Source organism: Acomys russatus, chromosome 21 (genome assembly GCF_903995435.1).
Source record: "Acomys russatus chromosome 21, mAcoRus1.1, whole genome shotgun sequence".
NCBI lineage: Eukaryota > Metazoa > Chordata > Mammalia > Rodentia > Muridae > Acomys > Acomys russatus.
The window spans coordinates 48,912,118-48,936,903 of NC_067157.1; the positions used below are offsets into that span (position 1 = coordinate 48,912,118).

A 24,786-nucleotide genomic window follows, 5' to 3' on the forward strand; every position below is an offset into this window, starting at 1 on the left:
GAATAAAGGGAGTTTGCTTACCAACTTACTGTAGCTACATGATGGAAGAAAAGTGCCCCTCTCTCTTAGGACAAACCCTGAGTTTAATGGCAGAAATATGAAGTTTAACAAACAGGGCCTACCTTTGTGATTCTGTGGCGAGGGTGGATGTGGGAACATTCACAGTCTGCCACTGTGGAACTCAGTCATTCCCACAGACACCTCACCGTTTAAAATGATGGCTGACCCCATGAACGGCTGTATTGTGACACTGGCTGTCACACTCTTCTGACCTCTCAACAGAAGGAACAGAAGGAAACTAACGGCCTTTTATTTTAGCATCAGTTTATCACCAGGCATGTAAGTATTAGCCACCCAGTGTTTACATAATTGGATATACAAGATACACGTGCCCGCCATACACCCCAAGGGCTTATTTGAAGTGCAGAGGATCATACTCATAGCTGAGGAGGGAGCCGTGGCTCTGCTTACTGCCTGAGTTCATGTCCGCGGGTGTAAATACTTTGGCTCAGAGGGTTTCTTGTCTAAGCCTTGATGTTGGGGGCATGAACTTCTGTGCTTAATCCTGAATTCAGGAGCTTTACTTTGGGCTTGTGACTTCCTACCACAGTAGAGGTACAAAGCACCCCGAGGCCCTGCTGAGAAACCAGCATCTTCAGGATGATTTGATGTGTAGTCTAGGCTGGCTTTGGACTTGAGATCCGTCTGTTCCCCCCCCCCCCCCCCCCCCCAGTGCTGGAATTACAGGTGCTCGCTGCCATTCCCTTACTCATTGTCCCTTCTTCATTCCCCCCCCCCCCCGCCCTGTTCCTTCGTGTATTTACTTAACAGTCGCGAGTGTCTGTTGAGTGACAGTGCTCTCTGGAGGAGCAGTGGAAATAAAAACAGCAAGCTGAGATGATGAAAAATCCTCCTCACCCACAGGGAGTTTGGCTGTGTCTCAGCCCATGGGAACAGAGTGCAGGTAAACATACTGTAAGAAATGGGAAGGAAGAGAAGATGGCCAGGGCTCGAGGGTGGGGGTGGGGCGGGGAAGAGTGGGGAGGAAGTAGGACAGTGGCATCCTAGCTCCTTTTTTCCTGTCAACTCAACACAAGCTAGGTCTTCTGAGAAGACAGAAGCACAACTGAGAAAAGGGCTCCCATAAGATTGGCCTGTAGGGCCGGTCGGTGGTGGCACATGCCTTTAATCCCAGCACTCGGGAGGCAGAGGCAGGTGGATCGCTGTGAGTTCGAGGCCAGCCTGGTCTACAGAGTGAGTCCAGGACTGCCAAGGCTACACAGAGAAACCTTGTCTCAAAAAACCAAAACCAAACCAAACCAAACCAAACAAAACAAAAAAAATCAAAAAAACAAAAAACCACCACCACCACCACCAACAACAACAAAACAAAACAAAAACAGATTGGCCTATAGGTCAGTCTGTAGAGCATTTTCTAGATTGATAATTGCTGTAGGGGTGGGAGTGGGAGGCTAGCTCACTGTGGTTGGTGCTCCCCTCGGGCTTGTGGTCCTGGGTGCTGTAACAAGGCAGGCCATTAGGAACAAGCAGCAACCCCTTCCTGGCTTCTGCATCAGCTCCTGCCTCCAGGCTCCTGACTGACTTCCCTCAGCGATGGGCTATGATCTGAGAGTTGTAAACTGAAACCAAACCTTTCCTCCGTTTGATTATTTTTGGGGGAGGGAAGTGGGAGTGATCAGTAAACTTTGGAAATACAGTTGCAACACATCAATTCCTCTATCTTCACACAGTTCTGTTATGTTCTGTCGTCGTTGTTGTTGTGGTGTTTCGAGACAGGGTTTCTCTGTGTAGCCTTGGCTGTCCAGGACTCACTTTCTAGACCACACTAGTCTCGGACTCACAGAGATCCACCTGCCTCTGCCTCCCGAGTGCTGGGATTAAAGGTGTATGCCACCCATGCCCGGCTTGTTCTGTTGTTTTATAAATGTATTTCTGACGCAGCACGACTCAGCTGTAATTATTTGCAAATTGTCTATCCCTGTGTAAACCCATTTCATCTTTGTTCTTCTCCTGGTCCTCAGCATCTTTGACTTGTAAGAAGGCATGGCACAGTTCTGACCATCTCCTTTTGTGGCTTGGTGGGAGCTTGGAATGGCTTCATTTGGATAGGAGGCTAGGACAGGTTATTTAGTATCTACTGTTGAGAGTTGTGGTCAGCCGACCCAGAGAGCAGGGAGAACACCAGCAGCAGGGTGGGGTCCGGGCCCGCCCCCCCCCCCGGGTAGGGCCCCCCCCTGGCTTCCCGAGGCCTGGCTGTGGGAACTTGAGTTACCAGGGAAGCACTCAGCAGCTGCTAATTGCTGTCTGGCCCTGGTTACTTATCCTCCTTCCTTCCAGCATGCCACCCTCCCCCCAGCTGCTGTTTGTGTATTTAATTTGGACTTCCACATTTCCACTGAGGGATAAAGCATGTCAGTCAGACATCTATGATGTTCAGGCAGGTTCACATAATAAGATGAGCATGGTTCTGGGAGTGCTTGCTGAATTCCGTCACGCGTGTGGGTGACGTATGTGTACATCTGTTTACTCGAGTGTATGCACGCATGTATGGTAGACGTCTTTCTTGGTCACTCTTCATCTCATCTTTTGAGGCAGAATCTCTCGCTGAACTTGCGTCTTGCTGGATCAGCTAGACTGGCTGGCCGGGAAGCTTCAGGTGAATCACCGTCTCTGCCTCCCCAGTGCTGGGACTGTAGCCACACAACCCTCCGGCTAGCTTTATAGGTTCTGGGGAGTCTGAAGCCAGGCCCTCATCCTTCTGTGGCAACCATTTTACTGACTGATCTATCTCTTTAGCCCCTAAATTTCATCAATTTTGCTTTCTAAACATGCTGAGCAAAAGAGGCTTCTCTCAGATGAGGAACTTTGCCATCTTGACCCAAGGACCAGCCACCAGGTTTGCTTGGCCACTGAACCTGTAGCTCCATGGTTGTGTCTTGGTGCCCAGTTGGTCAGAATATATTCCCCTAGAAAGGGGGAAGGTTATAACCTTTTCCGGCAGGCCTAAATGAGGAGGCATGAATAGAAGGTTGCTTGTGTTTCCTTAGGTTGGTGGGAATGGAAGTTTGTAGAAACTGCCTTGCCTCACCTGTTTTTGTTTTGGGATTGTGTTCTGTAGGAAGCAGGGGAGCTGCCTAGAGGCTATGGGGAGAGATCAGAGGCTTGTCATGTTTTGAGCTCAGAGAGCATCCTGTCTGTCTATTTGCCAAAGGAGTCACTATTTACTACCTTGCAGAATTCCGGTATATGTGCTTGCTGCTGTTTACCCCACGACTGAAAATCCCTTGACAGTGGGAACCTGGGGACACAATGAGGGGTTTAAGATGCAGCAGCTTGTGCTGCAATTGCAAAGTCACCACAGTGAGTAAATAGCTCCTGAGAGACAGGAAGACTTTGAGGACTCTCCTTTCAAATTTTAAAATTTAATTTTTATTTGTGTTGTATGGTGTGTGTGTGTATGTCATTTGCATGTGTGTGACGTGAATGTATGGTGTGTACATATGTGTGCATGTATGTGTGTGCTTTGTATGGTGTGTGTGATGTGTATGTGTGGTGTGTGATGTGTATGTATGTGTGGGTTGTGTATGTGTGTGTTGTATGTTGTGTGTGATATGTGTGCTTGTGTGCGTGCCCATGCGTGTGCATGTGTGGTATGTGTGTTGTGTGTGTGTGTGGTGTGTGTGTGTGTGCCCTGTGTGTTTGGGTACCTCAGAAAGCAGAAGGAAGTGTTACAAGGACTGTTAACATGAAGTTACGGTGTTATTGATATGAGTTGCTTGTCAGGGTGGTTGGCAAAAAAGAATCCTTGGAAACACCCCAAGCCTTCCAGATTTATCAGTCAAGTGTGATGAAATAGTGGGGAGGTGACCTCAGAGCATCTCCAGTTAATTGCGTGCCCATGTGGGGACTCCAGGCTGGCTCCTGGCTGTGCTTGGCAGAAAGCCAGATGGCCTGACCCCGTGGCTCTGCTGGGAGATATGCTGGGAGCCAGCGCTCTCCGGACTTTTTATGTCTGCCCTGCCATTTCTGCCACATCCCAGAAGAGCCCAAGCCACACGTAGAAAAAGGTGTTGGCTTCCCCATCTCCAGGGTAGGTCACTTTTGAGCATGCATTTGAGTGAAATTGGTGGCAACAGCAATGTCCTGAGCAAGGACACCTCCTTCTGGGTCCTGGCCTTGTTCTATGTGACCTAGGGCACTACCCTCTACTTCCTGCTTCATCCCCACTTAAGATGAGGCTTGGGGAAACCGTTTAGGGTTTTCCCTATTTTTTTTTCTCTCTCTAATATTCATTTATGATGGGATATAAGCAACAATTTAACTCCTATCACAATGTAAAAAGTTTACAAAGTCAAAGAAGCAAACATTAGTATCTTGCTTTTGCAGCAAATCCCATTACCTCTTTAAATAGAGCCAGGTCCTGGCTTGTGGGAGAGGTGTTGGTTAAGACTGTGATAATAGCAGGCTGTCTCCATGCAAAGATCACATGGGGCCCCAGGAGCTCTAATTATCCTTCACTCGGTCTGGTGGAGCAGAGACTGGTTATTATCTTATTCCTGCAGCTGGGTAAATCAAGGCACAGACTCACGATGCCACTGTCAACTCAGGCAAGGTCACGGCCAGTCTTAGAGGATACCAGTGTGCCATTTTTTTTTCCACCCATGTTGGAAGTGTTTGCGTTCTGACGTCTTTTATTTTATGGTAGATGGAATGTAAAGCCCAGTCGGAATTTTCTTGGCGACACAGCTGATTCAGAGGGTAGAACTGGACTGATGGAGGCTCCTAGCCATCGTATATGGGGTAAACCTGTCTGATGGTGTCTGGCGATTTCTCCGATTGGCTGTGAGCTGATGGGGGAGCTCATTCTTCACAGTGATAGTTTCAAAATATCTCTCTTGTGTTGTTTTGATGGTTCATAGCCATCACCATTAACCCTATAATAATGTGGCTGCATTCCCATGACTTGTTCTTAGAATCCCCTCACAGTGGCATGTTGCAGGATATTCGATCACACTGTGAACCCTAAGATTGTGTTATTTACTGAAAACACACAAACCTGTTTCTAGTTATGGTGTGGCTTAGCCCTTACACACCTTTAATCCCTTTAGCTGGAATACAGACATTTTTTTTAGCACACATCTTCAACCTCAAACAGGTAAAGTCAGTTTGTGGAAGGAAGCAGCCATGTTTGAAAGTGATATCTGATTGAGCAGCAGGCAAAGTGATGAATCAGAGAAAGATTTGACAGAATAGGATATACCAAACTCTCATGAGAAGAGAGAGGAAAAGGAAACTACTTAAGGGGCAATGGAGAGAGAAAGGAGAGAGAGAGAGAGAGAGAGAGAGAGAGAGAGAGAGAGAGAGAGAGAGAGAGAGAGAGGATGCAGTTTTATTAGGATAGTTTTAGAGAGAGAGGTTAATGAGCGAACAAGGTAGACACAGGTGAAGGCAACATGAGTCAGAGAATGAGGAGCAACCAGGAGATTAGAGCAGATTGCTGGAGTTAGTTTGAGGCCAAGCAGAGCAATTTAGGGGCTGAGAACAGCCAGTTTGAATCAGTCAGCTCGGAGAGGAGTTTGGGCCAGAATAGCCAAGTTGATCTAGCCAGCCCAGAGCTAACTAAGAACAAGAAAGAGTGGATTTACTCAGCAGGAAGTCTCAGAGGCTGAAAACGTTCTAGCCCTGGCTTAGATTGTATGGAGGCTAGAAGTTTCCAGGACTAGATCTAGGTTAGTAGATGGAGGCAGTACATCTCCAAGATGACAATTGCATCAGGCAAATAAAAGTTACTTTTGCAGTGGCATTGTATTGTCAGTCCTAATGTGTCTCCTGTGTAATCCTGTATAGTTTGTAGCCCTCCTTTAAAAAAGCTTAATGCAATTCACACAGTATGTTTTAAAGTTGTACCCTTCCATGATTTTTGGCATCTTCATGAAATTGTGTGGCCACAACTGCTATGTATATATTTCCACATTTGTGTCATCTCAAAAAAAAAAAAAAAAAAAAAGAAAGAAAAAGAAAAAGAAAAGAAAAAAGAGGCCCTGTGCCCCTCTGGAGGCGGCCCTTGTTTTTAACCGTCCCTCATGTTACATAAATGGAGCCACTCAATGTGTAGCCAATCATGTCTGTTCTCTTCAGTAGCCTGCCATGTTTGCTTTCTTGTCCCTAGTGTAGTGTTTTCTAGGTTCATTTATATTGTACCATGAATCAGTATTTTTTTTTTTTTTTTTTTTTTTTTACCATTCGTCATAGAAGAATAATACTTGATTTTACCCTGTTTTATGCAGCAGAATGGTAGCTCTTGCTGGAGTGGGCGGTTCTTCTCCCCTTCCCCCAAGCACCATTCCATCGTCTACTTTTTTTTTTTTTTTTTTGGACCAGGCTTCTTTCCCAGGATCTTTCAGTAGAACTCCATATAATGAGTTTTGAGAGCTTTGGGCTGACAATCCATTTTTTTGAGATTCTCTAGGGCTGGGAATAGAGGTCAGTTGGCGGAGAGAGTGCTTGCCTACTATGCATAGGACCCTTCTTCAGTCCCATATAAAGCAGGCACCCACACACCTGTAACCACAGCCTCTCTGGGCTCCGCAAACTCCAGATGGGAGATAGGGGGAGGGAAGGAAAGAGGGAAGGGAAAGTGAATCCCACAGTGGCTGGAATATAGTGCTGTCTGTCTGTCCTAAGTCCCTGAATGTAATTAATTGTCACTTGGTTGATTTTTCCAGACGGATCAAGTATACTTTGGAATATTTCATTAGTCTACACTCCTCTTTTCTTTGGCCTTGGGCTGATCATGATTCCCAAGTCACTGTCATAGCCCTCCTGGAGAAGAAAGATGGTAAATGAGGGAAAATGGCCTCCTCCTCAGCTCTCTGTTATTCTTCTACAGAGGCCCAGATGTTGTACTAGACACGGCAGAAGCCAGCTGCTCACTGCTCCTCTGAAAACATTGGCTTCACTTTTTCTCTATGATTCTAAGGAGATTTGCCAGCAGACGATTGGGTCAGACCCTTGTGGCCCTCTGTTAAGAGGCGTTTGCTCCCTGCACCACCAGCGCTTGCTGCGTTGTCAGTAGTGTCACTTGATTGGATTGCGACCTCGGGTTAAGTAGACTTGGAAGATTTATAAAGTGTACATTTTTCTGTCAGGATGTGTGTGCAGCAATAGAGCCAATTTCTCTGCAAGCTTCACGGTGACATTCAAATGGCTGCTTTGAATGTCCCAGACGGGGAATAATAATAATGAGTTTTTAAATGGAGGAACTGGGAGATGGTGCAGCTGGCAAAGTGCTTACTGTGTAACTGTGAGGGCCTGAGTTTGATCTCTAGGACCCATGTTAAAGAAGAATTAGCCATGGTGGCCATGCATGGAATTCCTGTTATGGGGAGGCAGAGACAGGCCAATCTCTGTGCTTAGCTGGTCAACCAGCCTGGACTATTTGGAAAATTCCAGGCCAGTGAGAGATTCCATCTTCAAAGCCAAAAGATGTTATCTTGAGGAATGATACTTGAAGTTAATCTCTGGTCTCTATACGCCTGTGTACCCTCCTCTGCACATACACGAACACACACACACACACACACACACACACACAGATTGATTTTTATGTAGTAGTAATGGGTGGCATTAAATAATTATCTCGGGTTAGGTAACCTTGAGTGGGGTTGATTCTGTTATTTTTCTCAGCCTCTAATGTTTATATTTATTACTTAATTTATATTGCCAATCTGTTTTCTCAGACAATAAGCAAGCAATATTTGCTGAGAGGATGGAGCATAGCAAATGCCCTCAATGAAATGTGCCACAGGCCACTGCACTTTAAAGTTAAAAAAAAAAGAAAAAAGAAAAAGAAAAAAAAAAAAAGGAATAAAACTTAGGAAACTCAAAATTGGCTACAAGCAACCATGCTATACAAAGCCCACAGATTTCCAATTCAAATGGGGGAGCTGCACAGCGTTCTTTGCAAGTGGACTCCGGAGTGTCCCTTGTGCTGCTGTTCCATGTGCGAGGTTAACAGGAGGCTGGGTGATGGTTGGTGGGGCTTGTAGAGTGAAGGGAGGGGATCTTAATCTTACATGTGCAAGACACTATTGTTCAACTGGCAGCTTTGATTCCCTCAAATATTGATCATCTCTTAAAACTACATTTGTAAAGCTGGCTCAGTGCATAAGAATGCCACCTGTTCTTCCAGAGGTCCTGAGTTCAACTCCCAGCAACCGCATTGTGGCTCACAACCATTTACAGTGAGATCTGGTGCCCTCTTCTGGCATGTAGGTGTAAATGCAGACAGAACACTGTATACATAATAGATAGATAGATAAATCTTAAAAGAAAACAAAAATCTGCATTTGTCATTAATGAAGAAGAAAAGCAAAATATATACTAGTGAAGGAATGGAATGGAATAGGATTTCCCAGGCTCTTCTTTGGTTCTTTCCGAGCTCTTCATCTATTGAACTGTACAGTAGAAGCTCCGAGCAACTTAAAGGCAGTGCGAGTAAGACCAGAGTCTACACAAACTGTTAGCTGAATGTCTGTAGATAGAAAGTAGGATATATATATATTTTTAAATATCAAGGATGGGGGGCTAGAGAGGCGGCCCCAGCAGTTAGAAGCCTTGCATTCTTCCAGATGTCCTGAGTTTGGTTCCCAGAACCCATATCAGGCAGTGCGCACATGCATGCATACACACAAACACACACACACACGTACACACACACACACACATGCATGCATGTGGATATACACACACTAATTTAAAAATAATGAAATAAAAATAAAAATCAAAGACATGTCACATAGCTTGAAATGAATTATATCATTGAAAGCTTAAGTCATGTGAGGTTATAGCCACATGCAACTTCTTTGATATGTCTTGCATTTTTCATGCCTGTTCATAGAGCGGCTTGGACTTTTGTGTCAGAAGAGATTTCTTAGGACTGGTGACCTAGTCAACTGAAACAGTTTGGAGCCTGCGATCAGAGTCTCATGTGCTGCCTTGCTTGTCTGGGTGCTATGTTGTCAGTGCCCTGGGGAGGTTCTTTCATCTTCCCCTGACATGAAGATAGCGGGTGGTTGCTGAACCGCTGCTGTGCCATGGGTGCTCAGTAGTTTGCATTTTCTGAGGTTGCTTGACTCTTCCCACAGAAGTAGAGGTCCTGGCCGTGAGGAGAGGCAAAGGCAGAAGAGAAGCAAGTTTCGGAGGCAGTGGCACTGCCCACCTAGTGACATTTTGAAGGTCTGTGGCCATGGTTTGGGATCATACGGTGTTTGGGGATGTGACTTGATGGGTCTCTTGCAGTGCTGTAATTAACCTCACATGTTACATAGACGGCTTTCATGACTTTCATCGCATTACTTAGTTTCTTGTTGCTATGTCAAAATATCTGAAAAGGGCAGCTCAAGGAAGGGGTGGATTTGGCTTATAGTCAGAAGCGATATAGTCGATCATGGCTATGAAGGCATGGCCAAAGGAGCATGAGGCAACTGTCTCTATTGCACCCGCAGCTGGGTAGCAGAGAGATGAGTGATGCTGCCCGCTCCCTTTTTTCTTTTCATACAGTCTAGGCTCTCAGCCCATGGAGTGATGGCAACCACATTTACACGGGAGTCTTCCTGCCTCAGTTAACATGGTCTAGAAACTTCTAGAAACATGCCCATAGACTTGCCTCCTAAATGAATCTAGATCAAGCTGACAATATGTGCAGGAAACACAGATGAACTGAGCCAAGAATTAGCACCCTTTATAAATAAATGTAAACGTCTTCAAGGCTGCAGGGATCTTGGCCTTTCCACAGAATGCAGTGAGCCCTGAACAAAGGGGACCATGTCGTTTGACAAGAGGTTTTGCCTTTTTGGATAGTTATGTCATTCTGGTCCCCGTGTCCCGCCTCCCGCTCCTGACACCTTGGCAGTCTTCTGTGATGTAACACTGGCACAGGTCACCGTGTCTCTGCAATGCCACGGGTGACTGGCCTCCAGATGGCTTTCAGAGCTCTTTGGTCTGCCATTTACTTATTGAAACACATTTTAAAAAGCACCAGATTCCATTTATTTACTTATTTTTTCCTTATGGCCTTTATTAGGGCACATGATTGCCCCTTATGCATTGTGGCGCTTCCACTGTGGTTTTTATTTCAGGATAGTAGAAACAACATTATCAAAAGAGGGTCATCGGGTCTCACAGAACTGCAGTAAGTATTCTGTAATATGCTTTGGAATGGGAAGGGGAAAACTGTTCAGTGGTAGGAGTGTGAGTGTTCAGGACTAATCAGATGTCTCTGCTATTATGCCTGCCCTCCCTGCTGTGGGTGGCACTTATCCGCACACTGAAACAGCATTTATCCAATGCTGTGACAACTGTCGTCATCCATATGTGCTACTGTGATTCCAGAGTGTGGGTCATTTCGAACAGAAGCACGCCGGCCTATAGTTCTGGGAGCTGTAGGCCAAGGCCGAGGCCCTAGTAGGTTTGCCTGTTGACCCGATAGAGGCCTTGACTTCTGAATCCTCACATGGCAGATGGCAGAGAGAAGAGTGTACACACTTCTGGCAGTAATGATCTAGTGCGGTAATGTCATGGCCTGATGGCTCATCAAGTCCCATCTCCTGGCACCGCTGGTGGCAGTGATCTTTCCAACATGTGGGTTCTGGGTTACACATTCACATTGTGGTGATTTCCACCCTACAATTTGTGTTTTTGTTTTTTTTTTTTTTGTCTGGAGCTCAGTGGTGGAGACCATACTAAGGTCTTCCATTGAGTTCCATTGATCGTTGTCCCTTCTAAGAACCCAGGGACCAGGTGGGTCTTTGATGGCTCTTGCCTGAGCCAGTTGTCTCGTCCTAGGCTGACTCCATCCAGGCTGCTTCAAGGGAAGAACCATCGTTCCTACCCATCCTTGTAGCCACAAGCAGCCTGGAGTCTCCTTTGCCTGCGACCTGCCGCTTAGGATGTGCCCAGGGGTTGGGAAGAATATAAGCCTATTCTTTTGCTCCCTGAGATTATGAGATGGTACCAGCAAATGAAGCAAACACAGCTGACTCCTCAAGTGGGGAGTGGCTTCCTTAGGACCAGGCTGCAGGTGGGTGCCACAGGGCCGACACTGCACACAACCAGCCCCTGTCCTGTTCTCCCTTATCCACTGTTTCAGAGAGCTCAGGTATTGCTTCTCACAGGACAGGAGGCAAGTGGAGAAACCTCCTTTCTTGCATATCCACTGATGCAATCTTGCACATTAAATGGGCTAGGTCGGATTTGGAAGTGATATAATTGTAAACTTCGGATTAAAATTACAAAGTACGTGAACGGGGCCGATCTTAACTTCAGCGTCTCCCAGAGATTCTATTTTTAAGTTGGTACCCAAGATTCTATTTTAGCACGGGTTTTGCCCTTTAATTGCGAAGGAGTTGAGGCTGCCGGTGGCACTAATGGGGCATGGGCTGACACATAGTTCAGGAAGACACCGAATTACTAGGTGTCTCATACCTAAATCCTTGTGTTTGCCCTGCGTGTCCGTCAAGAACTGGGGGCATGTGACAGAGTAGAGAGGCGGTGTTTTTCCATGACAGGCTGTGTGGCATGCCATCCACCTCTGCAAGAGTCTGCCGATTACAGGAGAAGAAGGGAGTTGAACCTGTTGTCAGCACAGTGGCTCCTGATGTTGAACCTGGTGCCTGGTGAATGCTCGGCTCCCCCGTGTGAGTGCTGGGCTCTCTAAATTGACTGTGGAGGAGTAGACTGTCACCTACCTCTTTGCATCTTTGTTCCCTCGGCTGCCAGGTGGAAGCTCTTGTTGGCCATATTAAACGGTGGATTTTTCAGCTCGAGAGATCTCACCCCAAACTTGATTTCCAGGCGGCACACAAAGACAGGGGCCTATGTTTAGCACGTGCAAAAGTAGCTCTGTTGATGGGTTTATAACTTGGCTGCTTTTCACTCTTGTCGTCATGGTTCCTGAACAGCACTGGGTAGGCTTAGCATGTACTTAGTCTGATCCTACATAAGCAATGAAGGACCTTCTCAGACAGGCCACTGTGCGTGTCCTGATGAGGAGGCCTGGTCAGGTAAAAACCCAGAATTCTTTTTAGGGGTAGATGGGATATATGTCTTTACTTCCGCTGCTCTTGCTTAGGGGGTGGGTGGCATGTGGGCGTGGCTGTGGGTAGGCATTCAGTACCCAGGGCACATAAGCAGCTGTGTACATACGCGTTCAGATTTGACCAGCCTACACTCTTTTTATTGCTGTTTTTCTCCTCCTCCTCCTCCTCCTCCTCCTCCTCCTCCTCCTCCTCCTCCTCCTCCTCCTCCTCCTCCTTCCAGACTGTACTCTCTCCCTGGTTCTCCTCTAGAAACAACACACGCACATTGCATAGGTTACTGTTCTACTTCCTGCTGGGACTAGACTCCTTGCAAAAGGGACGTTTTGAAGCTACTGTCCATCCCAGTGGGAAATGAGCAGCCAGGGAGGGCTTGGGGCATCTGCTTACTTGCTTCTGCAGTCTGGAAGCAGAGGGTCATCAATGCCGGCGTTCAGCCTGCTTTTGCCACCCTGTCCATCCTATTGAACGGTGCCACCAACAGTTAAGGCGGGTCTTCCTGCTTCAGCCAACTTAATCCGGAGACTTCCGGGACATGCCCACATGTTTGCCTCCTAGGTGTCCGTTGAAACGGATGCCTGACACTAGTTATTCGAAAGGGTTCTGGTGAAGCTTTAGCGCCCTGAAATCAGGTTGGCAGCCATCAAGCCTGTCCATCTTGGCTCTCTAAGAGTCTTGTCAATCTTTGGGGCTATACCACCTCATGGTGGGCTTTCTGGGGATGATGGGACTGCCCTGAGACTTTGGAGGGTCTCAGGGAAGTCTAGAGCACCCTTCCCTGCGTCCCAGAGTATCACACAATGGAGTTGGTTTCCATGGGCCAGCCCGCGCAGGTCTGCAATCTCAGAGAGGCCCCAGAAGTACCTACAAGCTCCCTGCAGTTAGGGAGATGAAGGTGGCCGAGTGCTCTTTGGAGTGGACAGGGTTCTGACGGGAAATATATCTATGTCCTGTCATGACGTATGAGCCATACATTTCTCTTCCTTACCTGCAACATGGTGTCTCAGGAAGTGAATAAGCATAGGGGACCAACAGTGGCTGGGAGAGTTTTCCATAAGTTGCAAAGTTCTGTGAATATATTCAATGAATGACTGAGAATTAGCTCGGCACCCACTCCCACACCTCCCATGCTATTTTCACTCGAATCCATCTGGCCCCTCAGGCTCCAGTGCTCCTCTGCCCTTGCTTCTCTGAGCTCCTCATGGGTCCACAGGCTTGGGTTTTGTTTTGTGTCCAGCATGCAGCACCCAGCAGGTGTGAGAGGGCTACTGTAGAAATCACCCTTGTGAGTAAAAACATGTGTGACCTGTGTGTCATATTTCCTGTGCTTGACGAAAGCCTGGAAATAACGGGAGCCTGTTGTTTACAAGGTGAAGGCAGCAGAACGTTAATCTGATTCTGTTACCTAGGCAATGTGCTTGCGCATTGTGGGGCTTTATTTTTTTTTCATGCTTCTGGGACATCTATGTCTCTTCTCGGGGGTCTCTCTTTCTCCTACACTCTTTGCATTGGTGTTTCCAGAGGCTCTTTCTTTTTTTTTTTTTTCTTGTCTTTGAGACTGTGTCCCATGCAGCACTTGCCCAAGAGCTTCTGATTCCCTTGTCTTTTTTTTTTTTTTTTTTTTTTTAAAGACAAGGTCTCTCTGTGTAGCCTTGGCTGTCCTGGACTTGCTTTGTAGACCATGCTGGCTTTGAACTCACAGCAATCCGCCTGCCTCTGCCTCCTGAGTGCTGGGATTAAAGGCGTGGGCCACCACACCCAGCTCTGGCCCCCTCATCTTTACCTCCAACATGCTGGGGTTCCAGGCATGCCTCTCCCTCTGTGCCTGAGCCACATCCCACTGCCTTCCTTGTTCTTTTGAGAGAACCCTTATATTTGCCGTGGTGGGTGTCATGCATCATGACTTTGCCTGGTATATTCCAGTGCCTTCCAGGAGGACCAACCACTGACCACCTCCTGCTGGAAGATCCAGCTGTATCTCAGCTTTGCCGAAAGTAAGCTTGAAGCCACTTGCTTTTGAGTTTCCCATTAACAAGCCAACTAAGACATCAGAGACCAACACCTCCATGGATGCCTTTGCTCTCTGCATCTTCTCACACTTTACACAAGGAAGGGCTGTGTGGGGTCTGCCTCCACTAACCCTTGTCATTTCCTTGCCTATTTCCTAAATTTAATTTTTAAAAAATTTTGCTGCTACTTATTTTGCAAACATCTGGATCCTTCTTCATCCTCCCCATGCCTCACTTGTTTTGCTGCCCAGGCCCTGCCTTCCCCACGTTTCTGTATCTCAGGTACTGCTCTGTGCTTTCTGTATACTCAGGCGACACATTCCCTGACGGACTTCAACTCTTCGTACCACTTGGCTTTTCTTAGCGGCTTCCCACTTGTGGAATCCCTCACTGCCTGCAAGTAACCATCCCTCAGGTTTGAGGCCTTATGTCAAGTGTCTCTTTTTTATGAACCCTTTAATGCCCAGGGAGAGTGAGATTCTCCACCCACCCCCCCACACCCCCTGCCAGCCCCACCCCCCGCACCACCCCCGCCCTTGAGTACCAATCATCCCTGTGTATTGTTTTTAAGCTCCTCCTTTACCTCCATCACCTCCTCCCATTAGAGGAAGATACTATAGACCCCGAGACTATCTTATATATCCTTGCTTCTCTACCGTCTCTCATGGTCCCTTGGGAAATAGCTAGTGCATAAAAGGCCCATATTGGATGGATGGATAAATGGATGGAGGAATGTGCTGTTGTGTTGCTGTGTCCGTCAGAATAGGGAAATTTTCTTTTTGTTAATGATACACAAAGATGAGCACGCATCAGAGTAAAGTGACCACGGTGGAGGAACTGAAGTTGAACATTTTGGTTTGGTGCCTCATTTATCATGTAGTGGACCTGCTAGTGAGGGGTTGCTCCATGTGGTGATGGGGGCAACCCCAGACATACTTACCTTTCTGGCTACATGAAACTTCCTTAGGGGTTCCCGCCTTTGTGATGGGCCCCACATCACCCAGGCTTATTTAATTGTATAGTAACGGTTTGTCTGTCGTGTGACTTGGAGTCCTTGTAGGGTGGGATTGGGTGTTGGAAGAGGCAAAGAGAAAGAGAATGTGGAATTGCAGAGTTCTGTAGACCCCTGGGATATGTTCTAGAGACCTTCTACTCCATCTTCAGTGTGATTTTAGTACTTGCATCCCTCCCCGGCAGTCAATTTAGGGTCTCCAGCTCTTCCAGCGCCTCTTGGTCCTGATCATGCCTAAGTGTTTTCATTGCCACTGAGTTTATTTTTGAACTCAACCTACTCAGATGGCTAGCTACTTGTTGTAGCTGCCTGGGATCCGAAACCATCTGGTTTCCCTAGCTGAGGGGGGCCGTCTATCAAATACCAGAATTGGAAGAAAAATCTGTGCTGTTCTTGAGTAGAGGCTGGTCTTTCCATCTCTTGAGTTGTTAACTAGAAGTTGAGTGAAGAGAACTGTCAAAATGGGTACCCATTTTTAAGTGTAGGCTTCGAGCTCACCACCAATACAAAGAGGTTGGCAAGGATTTGATGCCAGAAATGAGGTCACATTCGCAAGTGAGCCAGTTGTGGCTTCTCAGTGTCTGTGATATTACGTCACTGGCTTTCCAAGATATCCCTGGCAATTTTGTCCCTAGCCAAAAATAGGGAACTAACAACGAAGGTCATTGCTGTTAACTCTTGGTCCAAATGCTTTATTTGAGATTAGTGCCTAATAAAACCATTTGCACCCCAGTGGGAAATGTGACAAAGCAGAGAAGCCATTACTGGGCTGCTCTTTTTCTTCAGGAGTGTAGGAAATGCAGCTGTTACAGTCTGCAAGGGCCCAGACCAGGTTGAGGCTGCACATACCAGCTATGTGCATGTCGGAACGCTGGTGCCTTTAAGGAGTGCTACTCTCAGTTGTTGGCTGTTTCCTTCTCTTCCCTATTTCTCATTACTATCCACTGGGAATGACCACACTTCTGTGTCTTTTGTCATTTCTTCCCCCTGCAGATTTCAGCAATGTCCCTGACATCACAACTGGTCTGAAAAGGAGCCAGACAGATGGCACTCTGAACCAGGTGCCCCACAGGGAGAAGATGGAACAGACATTCCGGGTAAGATGTTAGCTCACAGCCTAAGCCAAGAGCCAGGCCGGCACCAATTCCCACTGGTGCCTGAAGTTGGGGGTAGAAAAGATGGGATTTTCCCATTCTTAGCTCCACTAGCTTATATGAGTATATGTGCATGTGGCTCTAGATTTGTTGTTTTGGTGTATGTGTGTATGATTTTTTGGGAGGAGGCACATTGCTTCTTTGGTTCTGTTTGTCTTGTTTTGTTTTGAGATAGAATTTCACTTTTTATGTTAAGCTGGTCTGGAACTCACCATGTAGTAGTCCAGGAAGGCCTCGAACTCATCATAACTCTCTTGCCTCCTTCTCCAAGCACTGGGGCTACATACATGCCTATTTGTTTCTCCTTTTAAAAAGTGTCCATGCATGCACACAAGAGAGGGAAAGAGGGGGCACCCATGTATGAGCACATTTGCCCATGCATGTTCCCCTGTGTGTGGAAGCCAGAGGTTGATGTTGCGTGTCTTTCTCTATCACTCTCCACCTCACTGAACCTGTTACAGTGCAGACTGGCTCGCTGGCCAGCGAGCCTCAGAGACCCTCCTATGTCCTCTTCCCCAGGATTGGGGTTACAGGCATGCATCACCCCACTTGGCTTTTATGAAGGCTCTGGGGATTGAACTGAGGTCTTCACGCTTGAATGCCAAGCACTTTATCTGCTGAACCATCCTCCTAGCCCTTTTTATTCATTTGAAGGGAGAACTGATAGGAGCCATTCACTCTGAGCCCAACTTCTGGCTCACCATCAAAGAGCAAGGAAGAGAGAGCCATTCCTACCCCAGTAAGTCTGCTTAGAAATCCCAAGCTGGAGGTCCCAAGTGTGGCTATCAGGGACGTCATGTTCACTTACCAGATGATGCCCATCCCTAACTTTTGTTTTGTTTTTAACCAAAACACTGAATTATTATTTTTTGCAAAGTTGTCATGTGATTGTAGTAATATATATATCAAGGGTCTGGAGAGATGGCCAAGCAGTTAAGAACAGTCCTTGTTCTTCTAGAGGACCTGGGTTCAATTCTCACCACCCACATGGCAGTTACCATCTGTAATTCCAGTTCTAAGGGAGCCAACACCCTCTTTTTATTTTTTAAAGATTTATTTATTTATTACACACACAGTGTTCTGCCTGCATGAGTGCCTGCACACTAGAACAGGATATCCTATCTCATAGATGGTTGTGAGCCACCATGTGGTTGCTGGGAATTGAACTCAGGACCTCTAGAAAAGTAGCCAGTGCTCTTAACCACTGATCCAGCTCTCCAGCCCCCAACACCCTCTTTTAGCTACCTGATGGTACCAGGAACTCTCAAGGTACACTGACATACATGCAAGCAAAACACCCAGAAACATAAAATATAAACCTCTCTACGTATACCTATATATCTCTTCTAGTTTTCCTTTTTAGCCATTCTCAAATGTGCACTTCCAGAGAAGCGGTGCCAAAGTAGTTGGGGCATCCTGCCACTACCTGTGCAGTACACTTCCAGAACATTTTCAACTCTGTTCCTGTTAAACAGTCACTTCCCACCTCCTCCCTCTTTGTGACCTCATCTGTACTCTCTTTGCAGTTGCCAATTCTATGTCCTGCCTATAAAAGCAAAATTATATAAACCTTACTCCGCATGGTGATGCCCGCCTTTCATCCCAGCACTTGGGAGGTGAGCACAGGAGGACAGGGAGTGGAAGGCTGTCCTCAGCTGTATAGTGAATCAGAGTCCAGCCTGGGCTACATGATAACCTTCCTTAAAAAAAAAAAAAAAAAAACCCACAAAAAAAGACAGTAACGAAACACATGTCTCACCCTTTTGTTCTTGGCTTATTTCACTTAGCGCGATGCCTTCTCTGTTCAGCCTTCTGATGCATGCATCAAATTTTCATCCCTTTTAAGTCCAGGTAATATCCTACTGCATATATGCACCACATACTGTGAACCCTTCTATCTGCCGATTGGCAGAGTGATCTCTTGGGCGTGGCACTGCAGTGGCCAATTGGCATATGCACGTCTGCTCAAATTCTTACCAGCAGGCTTTGGGGTCTGTACCTGGAGCGGAGTTGCTAGAGCATAGCTCTTCCACGTTTGGCTTTAAGGAGGGAGGGACATGCACAGCCCTGGACCGTCCACCCACTCAGTGGCCACATGCCAGGGCAACAGTTTACCCACATCCTCAGCTGCATTTTCTGTCCTCCTTTCCATCCCTCCATTTTTCAGCTGTTCATGATCAGCTACCCTTTCAGTGCAGTCTAGAATTTGAGATTACAATTCTAATGTATATTTCTTGTGTGTGTGTGTGTGTGTGTGTGTGTGTGTGTGTGTGTGTGTGTGTGTTTAACTTGAATATAAAACGAGAATAGAGGCTATATAGGCAATGGCAGTCTCTAAATGCCAGTTCTTACAGAAACATGTGCCAGCTGGGTTCAGACTGAGACTTGGTGAGCAGCATTTGGCATACCCTTCAGGCTTGGTGACATCACTGGGAGGGGCCATGTTAGGTGAGAGCCACCTCAGGCTGCTGTGCATTCAGCCTCTCCCTCTTTTCTCCCCAGCCCTGCTCAGTCTTCTGCAGCCTCTCCCCATTTCTGCCATCCTTCCACAGCCTGGATGTCGGCTTTCAGTTTTGTTTTTTGTTTTTTGTTTTTTTTCTCTGAACTGAAGTCCACCAGTGCTGTAGGCTCTAACAGCTCTGTTCTGTGCCATTCTGCCGCCATTAGGCTGTCTTAGGAATCTCAGTATCGTAGCTATTGCATGGAGTAGAGCACCGTAGAGGACCCACCTGATGAATCCTGTTTGCTTTGGCTTAATTATTTGAAGCCATATTCCCTGAAGCAGCCATGAAACAGGCTCTGTGTGGAAGGTGAGGGTGCCTCGGGACATGGGCACAGAACACGGTGCTTGGAGGGAGATCACTCAACGCTATTAAGAATAATGGATTTTGTGTGTGTGTGCATGTGATAGTTTGGTTGAGCTCCTAATAAGGAAATTAATTTTTAATCTCCATTTGTTTTAAAGATTCAATAAAAGAGACATGAAAAGTTACAAGAATTAGCACAGTAAGGTAGTTCCCTGCTATGCCCTGACAGTGTGTGTCGTAGCTAAGCAAAACAATAAGTGAATGGTTATCCTTTAAAAGTGGGAAAGTGAAAGCTAAAGTTTAAGTGGAAATGTGGATGACATGAGCTTTATGCTCCATTATAAAAAAATGTTGAGGCTAGCCTGGTCTACATATCCAGGAAAGCTAGAGCAACATAAGTGAGACCATGTCTCAAAAACAAACAAAAAAAGGTGAGGGGAGAAAGCTGACGCAGACACACAGACGCACACACACACACACTCATATCCATACCAAAGGACACAGAACAGATGACATATCACAAGACACACAGGTTGAGTATCTTCATACATATGAATTCTATCTGAGGATCTGTGTTGGAGAGGGGGGCCGTTTGTCAACATGAAATTCATGTGTGTTTGATGAGCACCGTGTACACGTAATGCAGATGTCAGTTTGTACAGTGCTGGTGGTACACGTGATTTAACCGCAGCCTTGCGCTGGAGGGCAGGAGTCGTACCCTGCGACCCTTGCCATGCTGGTGTGCTGGATTTCACAGCATTTTGGATTTGGAGCCCTCAGCCTGAGTGAGCAGATGAAGTGCTTGCTGGCAAGTTTCTCGTAAGTCAGAGTTACTTGCTAGTAGGTATGAAGGTAACTACATCTGACAGTGGACTTCAGCTCACTGAGGATTAGGGCGACGGTGGGCAGTCCCTCTGCTTGTGAGATCTTTGTATCTTGGAGAGAGTGAATTAGTGGGGCTGGAGGATGGCTCAGAGGTTAAGAGCACTGGCTGTTCTTCCAAAGGTCCTGAGTTCAATTCTCAGAAACCACATGGTAGCTCACAACCATCTGTAATGAGATCTGGCGTGCAGACACACATGCGGGCAGAATACTGCATTAATAGTAAATAAATAAATCTTTAAAAAAGAGTGAATTAGTGACACCAAAAGTAATCTTCATGAAGGACAGGGAATTGTCAACTTTAAGGACCTTAAACTTTTTTTTTGATGTAATTTTCCCCTGTGCTAGGACCTAGGAGGACCTCCTTAATGCTAGACACCCACTTTGCCTCCAAGTTAGATTCCCAGACCTTTAAACTTTTTTTCATTTTCATTTTTTAAAATTTATTCATATTATATTCTGATTGTTACCCCCTCACTCATATTCTCCTGTTTCCACCCTCCCTTCCTCTTTCTCCCTATTCCCTTCTCCTAGTCCTCTGTTGGGGGACCCTCATCCCTGACCACGTGGAGAATGAGCTGTCCATGGGCGACATCTGAATGGGGGTCTAGGATCTCTACATCCATTGTCCTTGGTTGGTGCATCAGTCTCTGAAGGCCCCTGTGGGTCCAGATTTGTGGCCTTTGATGGTCTCCTTGTGGTGCTTCTGTTAAAACAGATGCTAGACTCACAGCCAAACTCTGGGCAGAGCGCCTTTTTGAAGTCTTAATTTTGTGACAGAGCCTCCTTAAGTTGTTAGGCTGACTTGAACTTGTGATCCTCCTGCCTCAGCTGCTGAGTGCTGGGATTACAGATCTGTTCCACCATGCCATGGGCATTGTTGTTGTCCTCCAACATTTGTCATCCTTTAAGATGAAATCTTTCACCAAAACCGTAACAATTGGCTGGGCTTGCCGGCTAACATGCTCTGATATTTGCCTGTCTGGCCACTGCCACTCCTAGGATGAGCAAAGATGCCCAAGACCTTGTCTGAGTTCTTTTTTTAACGTGGCCTCTGGGGACCTGAACTCGGATCCTTGTGCTTGCAAAGCAAGCACTTTACCAGCTGAGCTATCATCTCCCCAGTATATGTATGTATGTTTGTGTGTGTACACACACACACACACACACACACACACACACACACACACACACACACACATATATATATATCCAGAGATCCTCCCTGTTTTCATAGAAATGAATTGGGAGTTGCCAACATGCTGTGTCTCTTTCTTGTGCAGAGAGCAACTCTTCCAGGGGCCCCTGCACACTGCCCTCTAGCAGGCACCTGCTCAGGCCTGCAGGAGGCGGTTGCTCTCTAGGGTGAGGACCTGCCTCTGCTTCCTGGATCTTCTTAAGGGTCATTAACTTCTTTTCAGATTAGATTCTGGTTGAACCTGGGCCATTTGGGGTATTTTACTAACAAGCACTCTAGACTTAAGAATAAGGAATAATTTCCACTGAAAATCACACACAGCCTGGCTTGATGAAACACAGCTGTAACCACGGCTTTTGACAGCCCCACAATTTCTGCAAATGGTTCATAATTGATTGCCTTGTCTCTCTTTAAGGGTGCCTATTACTGTCACAGCTCTTTGTGTGACCCTGTCAGCTTCTCCTATAGGGGAGTTTTTTCTCTCCAGCATTGTTAGCAGTTGGCATATGCTATTATGATTGGAGGTGGGGGGATTGAAATGAATAAATAATTTTTTTCTTTGGGTGAGGGAGTTGAAGGAGTTTTGGGGGGGGTTCGAGTCGGGAGGGGGGCTCAAGGTGTGTTAAGCAGTTCCCCTACGGACAAGCCACTGTGTACTGAATATTGGGGACTGGCAGTGGACATATGGCACTTGGTGGATCTGTCGTCCCTGCATCTGTTGTAACCTCCTGGTGCCTCTCCAGAGCAGGCAGGCTCACAGTTTGGGGTAGGATTCTAGTGGAAGGGGGTGCACCTTCTCCAGGCAGCAGAGAAAGCGTGGTGGCGCTAGGACGTCCTTGTGGATGTGACAGGGAGGAACAGTTTGGTTTTTTTTTTTTTTTTTTTTTTCTCTCTTTCCATTTCATTGCCTGGGGATGCCTGCCTTCCACATACTCCTGCAGCAGAGGGCTATAGACTGCGTCCTTCCCCAGCACTGAGAAGGAACAGGTACCTTTGACTCTCTCCTTTTTATGTGCAAGCATGTAAGTAAACGCAGGCTTGGGATTCCCGGGTGTGGATCTAGATCCAAGTGCAGGCACATTTGCACGTTGTCTTTCAGGACTAAAAGTTGACTTGACTCTAAAAAGGTCTAAAGGTTGTTGTGTGGATGGCGGGTTCGGGTCTCTCTGGAAGCGGTCCTGAGAGCAGTCTTGAAGTGCTGTGTATTTATAGGCAAGAAGAGAAACTTTGTGTGCTGGTTCTATGGTACTGCCGACTTCGCCTTTCTCCTTCCGAGGTCTGGCAGTTGATCTCTTAAAACTGTTTTGTCAGTTTGAAATAGAAGACATCAGAAAGACCTGTGCAGAAAGCAAACGTTTGCTCGGTATACTATATTTAAAAGTGAGAGAGAGAATTTGATTGTTGCAAATAATTTTATGTTTGAACAATTTCCTTGGAGCCTAACCCATGCTTGTATTGAGCTTTAAGCTGTGAAATAAATACCTGGGTGCGGGGTGGGGTGGGGAAGGAGACCTGTTTTCTATAAAGTGAGTAGAGTTTTTGGTGTAGTTCTTCCTCCTCAGTTGATTTTCTAGATTTTTTTCTTTTTGCAGGAAAAAAAAACTTTATGTAATCACCTAGTGTAGCTGTTGCAGTGATTATTTCTGCAGTTTGTGGGCGTCGTGTTGCTAGAACAGAGAGAGCATTGGGAATCGAGATGTACAGTGGCCGGGTGTTGTGTTCTCTGCAATTTGATCATTTTAAAGATGTGTTTTGGCCCTGTTGTGTGTTCAAGGCAGAAGAAAAGAATCCGTACCGACAGTGTGCCTCCCGGTAACCAGGGGAACATAAACTTGTGTTTAATAATTTGACTCCTGCCTACTCATTTTGCTTAACCTTTTAAGTTTTCCACAAGGGTTGCCTTTTAAGAGCTTGCGTATCAAAGAAGCTGACGCTGGAGGAAAAGATTTTCGGGGAACACGGACTTGTTTCCCAGCATTCCTTAAGAGCACATGTTTGGGTTTCCAGCATTACCTCAGGACCTTTTGGGTTATAAGATGTTTTGCCAGAACGTTAACCTAAGCATCCTTTATTTACAAACAGTAGTCTGTCTCCATACCTGTCTTTGGCAGATTGATGTATTCATGCCCTTTTCTTAAAGTCAAACGTCTCTATTTTTAAATGCAAGTTGGCTGAGCTAATTCGTATTTGAATGAGCAGGGAGATGGTATCTTCAAGGCAAATGTTCCTGAAAGATGACTCCGGCATGGTATTCTGCCACAGCCAGCATCTCCTGGGATGCCTTTACTTCAGCCAGCCACTTTCTTGCAGGCAGTTGTGTACCAAAAAAAAATAAATCTTGACTACATTAGGAGGCTGGGTTTGTCTCCTGTTGTACCAGGATTGATCAGTGACCTGGGTGAAGTTACGCAGCTTTTAGGTGATTACGATGGGTACGTCCCCTGACAGGTCTGCAAGTGCATATTCTACTCAAGTTTTGACCTCTTTATCATGGTGGTGGGGGTGGAGATGGGGTACTGGGAGACTCAATGCCAAATAAGAGTTTACATACAAATATATGACTGCCCTAATGAAATGTTACTGAAACTAATACGTGTGCATCAATTAAACATCTTAGCTGCCTACTTCTTGGAGTTAGTGTCAGTTGTCTAACTCTCCCTAGCTGCCCTCAGGGATTAAACAAAACAAAACAAAACAAAAAGAATCAGACACCAGGGACCTCAGAGATTGGGCTCTCTTGGCTGTCGCTTGGCTCCATAAAGAGAAGACATAATCAGTGTAGTACAAATTTCTCAGGTGTGTCGTCATAAATTGGCTGAAATGCCTGAGTAGGAAAGGGGTGCACTTGGTCCGCGTCCTTCCTCAAAAGGGGAGGCTGTGAGTGCCTGCTCACCCAGGCCAGACAGACACACCGCTGGCCAGCCTCATGGACCTGTCCTCTTGGATAAGAGGTGGGCTGACTACAAGCCAGAGAAGAAGCAGGTTGCTGAAAATCTGTACCTGGCTCTCTAGTGCAGCACTCTGTCACCTTGACAGAGCCCTCCCTTGGGGAGGAGACCCAATGGTGGGTCTGCTGGGCTCGCTAGGGGCAACTTTGCTGGGGTTTTTCACTCAAGCCTGAAAAAGAGCCTATGATCTCTTGATAGTTCAATATCTGTTCCCCTGCGCCCACGTTCCTGTCTGCAGGCCATTAGAGCTCATCTCTTCTGGGTCTGTCCTGGGCCATTAGGGCTGATATGTGGCCAATGGGATATGGCCTGCAGAGGCTACCCCTAGGCCCTGTCCTGCCAAGGTTCATTTAAGCTCTGCAGAATGAAAGGCATCATCCTTTTCCCCTCCCTATGGGAAGGGCCCAAAGCGAGTCAGAAGTGGGCTTGAGCTGTAGAGAGGCCCCAAGATGCCAGAGGTGCAGATGTGTGTGTACAGCTGTTCTGAAAGCATCGCGGGGCAGCTAGGACTCATCTCAGGCAAGAAATGCAGCTGAGTCTGAAGGGAGGGAATTGGACGCAAGTCCTGCCACCCATGACCTTCCTCACTACTTTTTGCAGCCATCCTCAGCCCTGTCACCGTGGCTGACTTGCCCTGATGAAGTTGTATGTCAGGACAGA

General features: G+C 46.6%; 1 protein-coding gene across 2 annotated transcripts in view; it reads left to right on the forward strand.

The window, feature by feature from the left end:
- Tiam2 (TIAM Rac1 associated GEF 2) overlaps positions 1 to 24,786 on the forward strand; it is a 106,372-nt gene that overhangs the window by 45,611 nt on the left and 35,975 nt on the right. Inside the window, exon 13 of one of the 2 annotated variants that reach the window (XM_051164103.1) lies at positions 16,131 to 16,234. In XM_051164103.1, coding sequence (XP_051020060.1) covers positions 16,131 to 16,234 — 104 coding nt within the window. Of the gene's footprint in view, positions 1 to 16,130; positions 16,235 to 22,086; positions 22,166 to 24,786 lie in introns of those variants that run through there. The other variant, XM_051164102.1, reaches the window with a different exon arrangement.